This window comes from Trichomycterus rosablanca, chromosome 2 (assembly GCF_030014385.1).
Source record: "Trichomycterus rosablanca isolate fTriRos1 chromosome 2, fTriRos1.hap1, whole genome shotgun sequence".
Classification (NCBI taxonomy): domain Eukaryota; kingdom Metazoa; phylum Chordata; class Actinopteri; order Siluriformes; family Trichomycteridae; genus Trichomycterus; species Trichomycterus rosablanca.
The window spans coordinates 50,407,685-50,421,323 of record NC_085989.1 but is presented as its reverse complement, the minus strand read 5'-3'; the positions used below and the strand labels follow the sequence as shown (position 1 = coordinate 50,421,323).

Below are 13,639 nucleotides of genomic sequence, written 5' to 3'. Positions count from 1 at the left end.
TGAGTTAGTGGGTTGGTGTTGTTGGTGCAGTAATGGCGACCTCAGCAGCAGCGGCTCGGACCGGAGCAGCAGTCCGGGCGGTGAAACCCTTCCTGAGCCGCGATGTGGACGAGGCCAAGCGGAGGGTTCGGGAGCTGTACCGCGCCTGGTACCGAGAGATACCGAACACAGGTATTAAACACTCGGTTATCACATTTATAACGCAGCCAAAGTGGTCAAGGTCGCTCTGTATGCTAATGCTAACTGTGTTAGCACTGATGTCAGTGTAAGTCGGTGTTCACACACAGCTCAGAATAACAACAGAATATCATAATAATTCGTTTATTTTAATAATATTAGATATTAATTATAGTTAGAAATGACATATTAATTCTTAAATGTGTTGTTTAAATGCTGCAGAATGACGGGCTGTTAGTAAATTACTGTATTTATAACTTGTTGTCAGGATATACTCAACTCCCCTAAATAAAATAAGGATTTAAAACCATAAATCTATCACCAGAACTGGATTTTACATTAATTAAAGCCTTTATTATTAATTTAAAGAAAATGAATTATGTATTTTAGTGTAGCAGGATATTTTGTTAATGCAGCCATACCAAACTACTGCTGGTCTGTAGGACCTAAAGTTGGGTCACAACATGATTAAACCATTCAGACTCAATAACCAACCTTAATCTGCTTCATTATGATGTGTTAACATCATATCATCTTATAAACACCCCCCAGGGACGGTCACGAGCGTCAACTAAAGCTGAGAAGAGTCATTTCAACGGGTAGAAGATCTCCAAGACCTTGAGGGTGGCTAAGTGGGTAGCACTGTCGCCTCACAGCAAGAAGGTCCTGGGTTCGATCCCCAGGTGGGAAGGTCCGGGTCCTTTCTGTGTGGAGTTTGCATGTTCTCCCCGTGTACGCGTGGGTTTCCTCCGGGTGCTCCGGTTTCCTCTCACAGTCCAAAAACATGCAAGTAAGGTAAATTGGAGACACTAAATTGTCCAAGACTGTGTTTGATATAACCTTGTGAACTGATGAATCTTGTGTAATGAGTAACTACCGTTCCTGTCATGAATGTAACCACAGTGTAAAACATGACGTTAAAATCCTAATAAACAAACCAAGACCTTGAACTGTTCTAGGAAGACTATGGGGAGTGATGTCCAGAAGTTCCAAACTTATGGCGCAGAATAGTGAACGAAAACCCTTGTGTTATTGTAAAGGACTTACAGGGTGACCTGACAAAGTCTGGAAGAAATGTGGCAGTGACAACCAAAAGAAAATCACTCAACGACCAAGGACGTCATGGCTGGACTTCTTGATGCACAACGTTCTTTTGTTTGTTTGTTTGTTTGTTTGTTTTTATGCATTTTCTCACTTTTTAGTGCGGCCAATTGCCCGATTGCATCATGCTTCCTCTCCACCAATGCCGATCTCTGCTCTGATTGAGGAGAACGAAGCTAACCCACGCCCCCTCCGACACATGGGCAGCAGCCGTATGCATCTTATCACCTACACTTTGACGAGTGCGGTGCAGCTCAGCGTTGTGTACGGAGAGACACACCCTGAGAGCACTCTTTCCTCATCTCTGTGCAGGCGCCATCAGTCAGCCAGCAGAGGTCGTAATTGCACCAGTCATGGGAGAGAGAGACCCCATCCGGCTTAGTCCCGCCCATCTGAACAACAGGCCAATCGTTGTTCATGTGGCTGCTCAGTCTTAGCTGGTAGGCAGAGGTGAGATTCGATACGATGTATTCCAGCTCTGGTTCCAGCATGTGTTTTTACCGCTGCGCCACCTGAGCACAGGTAGGGTCGTGTAGACAGGTCTGCGGAGTGACAAATCAAAACTAGAACTGTTTGGTCGTATGGATGAGTGGTTTGTCTGGAACAAGACAGATTAGGCTTATGACCAAAAGAACACTATCAAGCATTGAGGAGGGTCAGTGATGATGTGACTGGCATCATGGATTTACAAAAAAGCCAAGGCACTTTGAGGAGGAACGTTCTGCCTTCTGTGGTGAAACTGAACCTTGGTGATAACTGGACTTTCCTACAAGACAATGCTTGGTTGAGCAATCACTCCTGGAATATCTTGGAGTGGATCTTCTCAGTTTTCAGATTTCAACCCCATAGAAGGCCATCAAACCTCAATGAGCTGGAAGCTTTTGCAGAAGAACGGGAAGCTTGTTGGCACCCATCAAAATCGCTCATTAAAGGTTCTTCAAGGCAAAATGATGTTCCACCCAGGACTGAGGCTTGGGGTGGAATACTAGTGCACAAGAGAACCAGATGTGGTCTGATGTTCTCAAAACTGAGACGTCTCGTTCTACATGTTTGTTCAGTTCTATATCCACTCAGTGAGCACTTTAATAGGAACGCCTATCTGGTACCTGTGTTCATTTGTTATTGTATAAGCTCCACCTGCCATACAGATATACTTAGTGGGCATACACTCAGAATCACTCTCTGTCCGCTAACATGAGTTTCTAATACCTGTGTGTGTGTGTGTGTGTGTGTGTGTGTGTGTGTGTGTGTGTGTGTGTGTGTGTGTGTGTGTGTGTGTTGCAGTGGTGACGTATCAGCTGGACATCACAGCACGTCAGTGTCAAGACAAACTGAGAGAGCTGTTCAATCAGAACAAACACGTCACCGACCCGCGTGTCATCGACGTACTGGTCATTAAGGTAACGCTCATGTACACACACACGCCTGTTCATAAACACACTGTACTACCTAACTTGTGGCAGCAGTTTGGGGAAGAGCCTTTCCTCCTCCAGCATGACCGTCTCAGAGCCAGAGCTTTCATAAATGTTCCCATGTGTCTGCCACTAGGTGGCGTACAGATCCCACACTGTGAGTAAAGGTGTACAGTAGTCACATGCAGGGTGCGAGTGTTCGTGCTCTTCAGTGAAGCTACTGTGTTGTAGTTAAGGTACTAGACTAGTAATCAGATAGTTGTTTGTTCAAGCCCTGCTACTGCCAAATGTTGCCACTGTTGAGTGCCTAGTGGCAGTTAGCCCAGTAAGTACAGGTATATCACTGACTCTTGATTCTGATTCAGTTCGTTTCTGATACTCCTTTTGTCTAACATTGATTCTGGTGATAATTCAATGATTCTTTAAATTTGATTCAGTAAGTTCTTGATATTGATTCACTCTCTTGATTCTGATTTACTAAGTTCCTGATCCTCATTTTCTCTTTGATTCTGATGATTTACTGAATTGATTCGGATTCACTAAGGCCCTGATATTTTTGGTTTGACTAGGATTCAAAGATTCACTGACTAGATTCTGTTTCACCAAGTTTCTAATACTCTCTTTGTCTTTGATTCTACTGATTCTTGATTCTGATTCTGATTCACTAACTTCCTGATATCCCCCTGTCTGATTCTGATTCTCATAATGATTCACTGACACTTGATTCTGATTCACTAAGTTACTGGTACTCACTTTGTCTTTGATTCTGATGACGATTAACTGACTCTTTGATTCTGGCTCACTAAATTTCTAATAATCTGTTTGACTGGATAATCTTGATACTGGACTAGTAATCAGATAGTTGTTGGTTCAAGCCCCACTGCTATGCACCTAGGGTTGGGCGGTATGACGATATTACCGTATACCGCGCTATTCAAAGATGGTGACGGTATATGTGAAGCGCCGAATTTCTGCTTCAGGTTTACCTTGAAAACTGAGACTTTAGGACATGCGCGCATCCACAGTAAGGGAGGGGTGGGAGGGGTAGGCGGTTGGAGCTCGCTGATTGGCTGTGGGGTGCTCACACAGAGAGACGAGTGAAGAGCCACACTGGCTAGCGTTAGCTGTGAGCTAACAAGCAGAAACTGAAAAACGGCTCGTCTTTTAATTTTTCAAAATCAACATTTTTTATCAGTTCAAGCGGAAATGAACACGAGCGCGTGCATGCGCGGACATGTACTTATTTACTAAATATATCTTCAGTGTAAATCGAGCACAAGTGTTGAGGAAAAAGGAGCAAACAGTAATAATAACGTTACGCCCAATCCGCTGTTCTGACTCTTGTCTGCCATAGATTTTCCTGCCTATGTAAGAACTATTTTTTCCTAAATAAAAGCGCTATATTAAGAAAAAAGAACGTCTCACCTGTCGTGTAATGTGAATTATAAAATATATTGTCTGGCCCTTTAAGAAAGTGAAGCGCACTATAGGGCGTAGGGAGCGAGTGTGTAGGGAAGAGATCGGATTTGTACCGTTTCTGTGCTCGTGTTTTGCACTGAGCTTGTGTGACATGTAAAGTAGCGTTCTCGTTAACCACTCAAATGTTTGGACTTTGAATTATTTTAACATTATTTTACATCACCGTCATCGCAACATGAACATTTACATTCATATTTTTTTGTTACGGTATAGAACTTAATTCTGGATTACAGGCAGAACTAATCATACACGTTCATACACTTTTAAGAAATATCTGTAACTATAAAGTAAGCAGTTAACTTCTGAAATATATTGAAGTGTGTAGACGTTCAGATTGTTAAATCTTTTTATAATAAATCATTGAAATATTGTAATTACACTCGTGTGTACACTGTAAAGATAGTGATAGAGGTAGAGATAGAGGTATCACTGACTCTTGATTCTGATTCACTAAGTTCTTGTTACTCTCTTTGTCTGACTTAAATTCTAATGATGATTAACTGAATCATAATTCTTTGATTCTGATTCCCTAAGTTCCTGATATCCCTCTGTCTGATTATGATTCTTATTATGATTCATTGACTCTTGATTCTATGATTCTTATTCACTAACTTCCTGATACTCCCTCTGTCTGATTCTCATGATGATTCCACTGACTCTTGATTCAGATTCACTAACCTCTTGATACAATCTTTGTCTTTGATTCTAATGATGATTCACTGACACTTGATTCTGATTCACTATGTTCCCTCTGTCTGCTTTTGATTATGATGATGGTTCACTGAATCTTGATTCTTTGATTCTGGTTCACTAAGTAAACTTTTATTCTAATGATCATTTACTGAATAATAAGTCTTTGATTCTGATGATTCTCTGACTCTTGATTCTGATTCACTAAGTTACTGGTACTCTCTTTGTCTTTGATTCTGATGATTCTCTGACTCTTGATTCTGATTCACTAAGTTACTGGTACTCTCTTTGTCTTTGATTCTGATGATTCTCTGACTCTTGATTCTGATTCACTAAGTTACTGGTACTCTCTTTGTCTTTGATTCTGATGATTCTCTGACTCTTGATTCTGATTCACTAAGTTACTGGTACTCTCTTTGTCTTTGATTCTGATGATTCTCTAACTCTTGATTCTGATTCACTAAGTTACTGGTACTCTCTTTGTCTTTGATTCTGATGATTCTCTGACTCTTGATTCTGATTCACTAAGTTACTGGTACTCTCTTTGTCTTTGATTCTGATGATTCTCTGACTTGATTCTGATTCACTAAGTTACTGATACTCTCTTTGTCTTTGATTCTGATGATTCTCTGACTCTTGATTCTGATTCACTAAGTTACTGGTACTCTCTTTGTCTTTGATTCTGATGATTCTCTGACTCTTGATTCTGATTCACTAAGTTACTGGTACTCTCTTTGTCTTTGATTCTGATGATTCTCTGACTCTTGATTCTGATTCACTAAGTTACTGATACTCTCTGTCTTTGATTCTGATGATTCTCTGACTCTTGATTCTGATTCACTAAGTTACTGATACTCTCTTTGTCTTTGATTTTGATGATTCTCTGACTCTTGATTCTGATTCACTAAGTTACTGGTACTCTCTTTGTCTTTGATTCTGATGACGATTAACTGACTTGATTCTGATTCACTAAGTTACTGATACTCTCTTTGTCTTTGATTCTGATGATTCTCTGACTCTTGAATCTGATTAACTAAGTTACTGGTACTCTCTTTGTCTTTGATTCTGATGACGATTAACTGACTCTTTGATTCTGATTCACTAAATTTCTAATACTCTGACTTTGACTCTGATGATTCACTGAGTCTTGATTCTGCATAGTCATGATTCTGGACTAGTAATCAGATAGTTGTTGGTTCAGACCCCACTGCTGCCAAGTTGCCACTGTTGGGTGCCTAGTGACAATGTTAGCCTAGTAGGTAGAGCTATCACTGACTCTTTGTCTGATTTTAATTGTAATGATGATTCACCGAATCATAATTGTTTGATTCTGATTCACTAATACTAAAAGGTTTTTCCCAGTTTGCCACTGAGTTGGAGGGATGTAATTGATTGTAAAAACCTGTTAGTGATGGGTGTGGCCTAATTGTGATGGGTGTCCACATACTTTTGGCTTATTAACGTATGCATGTATTAATATAAATAGTAATTGTGTGTGTGTCTCTTTTCAGGGGAAGATGGAGCTGGAGGAGACCATTAATGTGTGGAAACAGAAGACACACGTGATGCGCTACTTCCACGAGACGGAGAAACCACGCTCTTCTGATTTCCTGTCCAAGTTTTACGATGGACACAACCCCTGAACCCTTTGACCTTCCTCTGACCTCTGTATTCTCTCTAAACCTGAACCTGTAAATACATTGTGTTACTCTCACACACACACTCCGTCTCCGTCTATGTCCATACACACACACACCCTGACCTCAACTCTGTTACACACGTCTGGGATGAATTGGAACGTCAACTGTGAGTCAGGCCTGCTCTCTTGTCTGAATTCCTAGAAACACACTCCAAAATCATGTGGAAACCCTTAAACTTTTTACTGAAAGTTCACCTGGTCGCATGTAACCCAAGAACCATCAAAACAGGTCCATCTTTAAAAGCTGCTTAGTTAGGGGTCTGTCCACAGTCGAGTGAGCTTTACACTTCAGGTTCCAAGTCCAAGGTGGAGTTAAGCTCACTTAACTGTAAGCAGTGTTCCAGGACTGAACAGCATAAGGTGACAGTCTGAGTTTTCTTCCAGACTTTGGACAAATCATCAGAATCAAAGTCAGACAGAGAAGAGTATCATGACCTTAGGGAATCAGAAGCACTGATCAGTGAATCAGTGAGTCATCAGAATCATAGTCAGACAAAGAGAGTATTAGGACCTTAGGGAATCAGAATCAAGAGTCAGTGAATCATCAGAATCAAAGACAAAGCGAGTATCAGGACCTTAGGGAATCATGATCAGTGAGAGTCACTGAGTCATCAGAATCAAAGTCAGACAAAGATCAACGACCAAGTGCATCAGGAAAATGTGAATCAGAATTCAAAGTCAGTGAATCATTATCAGAATCAAAGTCAGACAAATGAAGTATCAGGACCTTAGTGAATCAGTACCAAGAGTCAGTGAATCATCAGAATCAAAGAGTCTTTCAGGGACTTAGTGAATCAGAATCAAAGTAAGACGAAAAGAGTATCAGGACCTTACTGAACCAGAATCAAGAGTCAGTGAATCAGAATCAAAGACAAAGAGAGTATCAGAAACTTACTGAATCAATACTAAGAGTCAGTGAATCATCATTAGAACCAAAGAGTGTTTCAGTATCAAAGTAAGACAAAAAGAGTATTAGGGCCTTAGTGAATCAGAATCAAAAGGGAGTATCAAGAACTTAGTGAATCAAAATCAAGAGTCAGTGAATCATCATAATAAAATACAAAGGCGGTGTCCGGAATCGCATACTTCCATACTCAATAGTACGCGAAATGAGGACGCGAGAGCGGTTAGTATGTCCGAATACGTAGTATACATAAAGAGGTACGCGAGAAGTACCCGAGAAGTACCCGGATGACCTACTTATTGGGCAGCCATGTTTGAGTATGCGAAAGAAGCACACTTGCGGTCCGCTAATGTATCCCATAATTCAACTGGAGCTGCGTAGGCGTTCGAAGCGGAAGAAGAAACAAGAAAGACGCAGAAAACGGAGAGTCCTCTGTTCACAAGTGTAAGTAAGATCAATAAAATAAAAATATTATTGCATACAACCCTAAATAACGTTATGATTATCGCAAAAAGACGATAAATATCCAAAATATTGGCGAGTGGGGTTTGAAATGAGTCTGTAACTATGGTGATATTACGCCATCACGTCCTCTCGTCATCACTTGACGTTGGTAAGATGGTGGATGTAGTACGTAGCGGTGTTGTGTGCATACTGCATACTTCTGTACTGAGAGTATGTACTTCTTTACCGGCCGAGTAGTGCATACTTCCTCCAATCTAGTACAGACTCTGTAAGTATGCGATTCCGGACACAGCTAAAGAAAGTATCAAGAACTATGTGAATCAGAATCAAGAGTCAGTGACAAAAGAGTGACCTTAGTGAGTCGGAATCAGAAGCCACTGAATCGTCAGAATCAGTCAGAGAGTATCAGGACCTTAGAAAATTAGAGTATCAAGAACTTAGTGAATCAGAATCAAGAGTCAGTGAATCAGAATCAAAGAGTATTTCAGGAACCTACTGAATCAAAATCAAGAGTCAGTGACTAATCAGAACAAAGACAAAGGGGGGAAGGGGGTGTAAACTTTTGCATCATTAGAATAAAGTAAAACACACAGACGCAGACGGTTCAGGTTCCTCCAGTGTTTGCTTTATTGGTTTATACAGTTCGTGCAGACAGGAGAGCTGCTCACGTTTACACACACACACACACACACACACACACACACACACACACACAGCAGCTCTGTAAACACACACACACACACACACACTACAGTAGCTCTGAAGAGATGTTTGAAATGAACGCGACGTTCCAGCAGATCCAGGATGTTCTCCTCCTCTTCCTCGTTTACACACAGTAGTACCTCGGGTTCACACACCTACACACACACACACACACAAACAAGTTAAAACAGCGCTGATCAATTACAGTCCTCGCAACAGCCACACCTTCAACACTGAACCAGTCATTACTGCCTCATAGTATGATTATAGTGTCATTTAAATCAGGGTTGCAGTGGGTCCAGAGCAGTGGGTCCTGGAACTAGGAAATTTCAGAATATATATTCAGAATATAGCTTTATTTCTCTGTAAATTGGCTTTGGATCTTCAGCTGTGCTATCAGCTTTAGCACTGTAGTGATTCAGGGGTAATCTGGACCCACTGCGACCCTGACCAGGATGACGCGTTAATAAAACGTGAAAAGCTTTATTGTGTACGTAGAGCCAGCGAATCTCTGCTCAAGTTTGCAGCATTTTTCATTTCATTTTAATGCGTTACCACTGCTTTATCGTGGTCAGGGTCACTGGGTACAGTGCAGTAACACACCCAGGACCCACCCCTCCTCAGACAGAGCCAATCATGTCTCTATGTAGAAGCTGGGGATTCGAACCCATCGTAGATCACAGCAGTAGAGGGCTAGCAGATTGTACCACCACATCGCCCATAGGCACGCCACCGCCGGCTTCCAACCTCCAGCGGTGCTCCAGTTAGTGATTCGGGGGAAATCTGGACCCACTGTGACCCTGACCAGGATGATGCAGTAGTAAAACATGAAAATAGTGTTTGATATACACACTGTGTATTTAAACAGTCTAGACCGGTTTGTTCTGCAGTGACTCCACCCAGAAGAACAAACTACAGACTAGGGCTGGGCGATATGGATCAAAAATTATATCTCGATATTTTTTTCTGAATGGCGATATACGATATATATCTCGATATTTTTTTATCCCATAAGGTATTAACAAAAATACACTTCTGAGACAAAGCTACATGTTCCAATTTTTTTACAGGTACTTTTATTAATATTCATGCTGGGGAAGCTTCACACAAGAACTATTTTTCCTTAAAAAAAACAAAAAAAAAAACAGCTATTCTAAAAACAAAACAAAAAAAAGTAGTTTTCTAAGGCATCTCCTGTTGTCTAATGTGAATTACAAATATATTTTCTGGCCCTTTAATAATGTTAAGTGTACTATAGGGCGCAGGGAGCGAGTGTGTAGGGAAGATGTTGGAATGACACGGTTTCCGGCTGAGCTTGTGTGACATTAAAAGTAAAACCCCGTTAAAGTAAACCCCTCTTTAACCCTCCACCCCACCCCACCCCCACATGTTTGGACTTTATACATTTTTTTATGTATATGTCGCCACAACATTAACATTTACATTCATATTTTCTTTTACTGTATAGAACTCAGTTCTGTAATACAGGCAGAACTAATCGTTAATGTTACTGTGTAACTATTACAACATTTAATGCATTTTAATCAGCGTTCTGCTTCATGCACTTTATTATTATTTAACAGCTTTATTTGTTGTTTAATTGCTGTTTGCTCCTTGTTTACTGCAGAGTTAGTTCATGCAATTTAATAATGTTTGGTTGTTTATTGGCCGACAACAAGAAATACTATAATAGAAGATAAATAAATAAATGACGTGTCGGACGTCGGGCGATCGTCCAGTATAAACTAACACAACCACGTACAACATCCAGTACAGAAATCCCCATAATGTTTGATTTTTACAGATAGAGCAAATATATGCACATCACATATACAAACACAAGAGTCAGAACAACAGGAGACGCACCGTTACGTTATTATTACTTTCTCAACACTTAATGTGAAGTAAATACGTGCATGTCAGCGTGTGCATGCGCTTGTGTTGGTTTTTGAAACGAATAACGACTCGTTTTCTTGTTTTTTAACTTTGGGATTTGAAGTGAAAAACGAATGAAGGTACACGGAGCTGGAACCTTTTTTCTGGACTTGTTTTCGGTTTTCTCTACAGAATACATTATTCTGCTGCTCATCTGACACTTTGAATTCGAACCATCTCCAAATAATTCCAAAAAGAGCCATTATTTTTCTTTTTAGTAAGCAGCTCCTCCTCAATAGCTTCCGTCACGTCTTTATCCGTCTCCATGCTATCGCTGCCTGCAGGAATTACTGGTGAAGCGGTGGGGAGGGGCGAGTTGTGTTCAGTGAGGGAGGGGGGCGGGGCAGGTGAACATGTGCAGAGACAAACTGGGAGAAGAGAAAGACGAACTGTCGGATCTAACTGCGCAACGCAACATCTATATCGATATATGCGATATTGTCTTATCTTATATCGCGTATGAAAATATATCGATATTTTATAAAATCTCGATATATCGCCCAGCCCTACTACAGACCTACGCAGACTACATACAAACGCAGTCATCTTTTAACTGAATGGGCACAAATTCCCACAGACATACTCCAAAGTCTTGTGAGAAGCTTCCACATAAAGGAGGCTGTTGTTCTAGCTGAAAAGATCACACAGAGTACTCTATGTTTTTGAAATTGGACGTCCAACAAGCTCACGGTCAGGTGTCCAATTACTTTTGGCTATTACTATGTGGATCTGACGACATCAAAAGACACCTCAGGTGGCGCAGAACCAGAGCTGGGATCTCGAATACATCAGATCGAATCTCAGCTCTGCCTGCTGGCTAAGACTGAGCAGCCACATGAACAACGATTGGCCTGTTGTTCAGATATGGGCGGGACTAAGCCGGATGGGGTACCTCTCTCATGACTGGTGCAATTACGACCTCTGCTGACTGATTGATGGCGCCTGCACAGAGATGATAAAAGAGTGCTCTCAGGGTGTGTCTCTCTGTACACAACACTGAGCTGCACTGCACTCGTCAAAGTGCAGGTGATAAGATGCATACGGCTGCTGCCCACGTGTCGGAGGGGGCGTGGGTTAGCTTCGTTCTCCTCAGTCAGAGCGGGGATCGGCATTGGTGGAGAGGAAGCGTGACGCTATCGGGCAATTGGACGCGCTAAAAAGGGAGAAAATGCATTAAAAAAAAAACCCAAAAACACCTGTGTGAATCTCACCGTGTCCGTGTGGGCTCAGTCGTCATCATCATCATCCTCAGGGACGAAGATGTCGTGCTCCTCCAGCAAGGCAGCGAAGTTCTTACTGATGAGTGTACCGATGTAAAGGAACGGAGCCACGACCAGGGTGATCTTCAACATCCCGAACGCCGTCTAAACACACACACACACACACAATCGTAATTATTATGATTATATACACTTACATTTTCAGCATTTAGCAGATGCTTTTATCCAAAGAGACTTACAGTACTGACAGTATATTGTCTAAGCAATTAAGGGTTAGGGGCCTTGCTCAAGGGCCCAACAGTGGAAACCTGGCAGTGGTGGGGCTTGAACCAGCGATCTTTCGATTACTAGTCCAGTACCTTAACCACTAGGCTACAACTACTATATACATACTCACAGGCGCTCAGGCCACTACTGCTGGGATCCAGGGTTCGAATCCCCAGGCTCTGTCTGAAGGGGGGGGGGGGGGGGGGGGGGGGGGGGGGGGGGGGGGGGGTGCCTCAGAGACTGTGATGGATTGGCGTCCTGTCCTGGTGTGTTACTGCATTGTGTCTAATGACTCTAGATAAACCAGACCCACCGTGACCCTGACCAGACTGAAACACTCACAGATCAACTCCTAAACAGATGTGGAAGCTTTATAGATTAAACAGACCAGATGTGTCAGGTGGAGCAGAAATGCATCACCGGATTTACAACCACCTTTGGTTGCTTTGGTGGCGCACTGCCTCAAAGATCCGGGTTCGTATCTCTGCTATGCTACCAATTGGCTGTGTATGTGGGGGGAGAGGTCAAACCAGGGTTCCTTTGCTTAAGCGGTGGGGACACCTATGCAGAGATTAGCATGACTCTCCATAAATAAAGGTACTGCTGGCTGGTGAATTAAAAGCAGTCTGCTATTAGCACTGACGCCATTTTAATGCAGGTAGTTTGGGGTGTGATCTTTGGGTGTCCACATATTTTTGGACATGTAGCTTACATATATTGAAATACTGCTCATGTATAAACGTCAACATTTAATTAAGAGCTTAAAAATGTATGTATTATACACCTGCAAGATAGAAATACGTTTTTATCTAAATCTACCGTATTCTGTTTGTAGTTCAATCATGTTCAAGAAGAAAACTACATTTCCCATGAACGCTAGCGCGATAGCGTACTGTTGAACACAGCTAAATTCTCTACATTCACGATACAGAAAACTGAGATCTGTTAACATTTTATATCTTTTTAATACGCGTGATTTTATTTCAATTCTCAATTAAATTTTATAAAGCCTGATTTTTTGTTGTAGAGGATAAAATACGATTTGCCTACATTTCACCTGCAATGCGGTAAAGAGCATGTCACTATCCAATCAGCGAGCTGCTCCTGAGCACGAATAGCCAATCAGCGCATACGGGAGGCGGGAGTTGTCCGAATGTGGGTGTGGAATGTAATCAGAAACGCACCTCATTCCCAGCTGTCAAAACAGCTGCAGGGTGTAGGTGAATAATGCGGAGTTTTTTGCACTCACCTTCTTGGGTTTGGGCAGGATGGCACCGCTGGAGGAGCACACCACGGTACGGCACTGTGTCAGCACGGTACCCGGCCTCTCAGTCACCAGTGGCCGCCCTAAAACAGCAGCGCTCCGGGACAGCATCGCAAAGGTACCCCACAGCGGAGACGCCATCTTCAGCAAGTGGATCAACGGGTTGCCAGATTGGGCATACACGCGTAAGCCTGCTCTTGACAGGTTGTCGGAAAGAGCGATTTTTGTTGCCAGATTGGGATAAAAGTGCAATTTTGCTGGTAGTGAACCACAACCTCAAATCTAATCAACGAGAGTTGTAGCTTAGTGGTTAAGGTGGGTTCA

The 13,639-nt window shown here is 42.1% G+C and overlaps 2 protein-coding genes across 2 annotated transcripts; one reads left to right on the top strand and one right to left on the bottom strand.

Annotated features, from left to right (window-relative positions):
* On the top strand, positions 1 to 6,581 carry ndufa6 (NADH:ubiquinone oxidoreductase subunit A6). Its single transcript, XM_062990925.1, has 3 exons — positions 1 to 171; positions 2,563 to 2,678; positions 6,371 to 6,581. Exons 1-3 carry the CDS (start codon positions 33 to 35, stop codon positions 6,500 to 6,502), a joined length of 387 nt encoding a protein of 128 aa, XP_062846995.1. The 5' UTR covers positions 1 to 32; the 3' UTR covers positions 6,503 to 6,581.
* Positions 6,582 to 8,530: 1,949 nt separating this feature from the next.
* Positions 8,531 to 13,456, bottom strand: LOC134309270 (essential MCU regulator, mitochondrial-like). Its single transcript, XM_062990924.1, has 3 exons — positions 13,301 to 13,456; positions 11,776 to 11,928; positions 8,531 to 8,784 (listed from the first exon to the last, which is right to left on the bottom strand). Exons 1-2 carry the CDS (start codon positions 13,454 to 13,456, stop codon positions 11,791 to 11,793), a joined length of 294 nt encoding a protein of 97 aa, XP_062846994.1. The 3' UTR covers positions 8,531 to 8,784; positions 11,776 to 11,790.
* Positions 13,457 to 13,639: the final 183 nt, after the last annotated feature.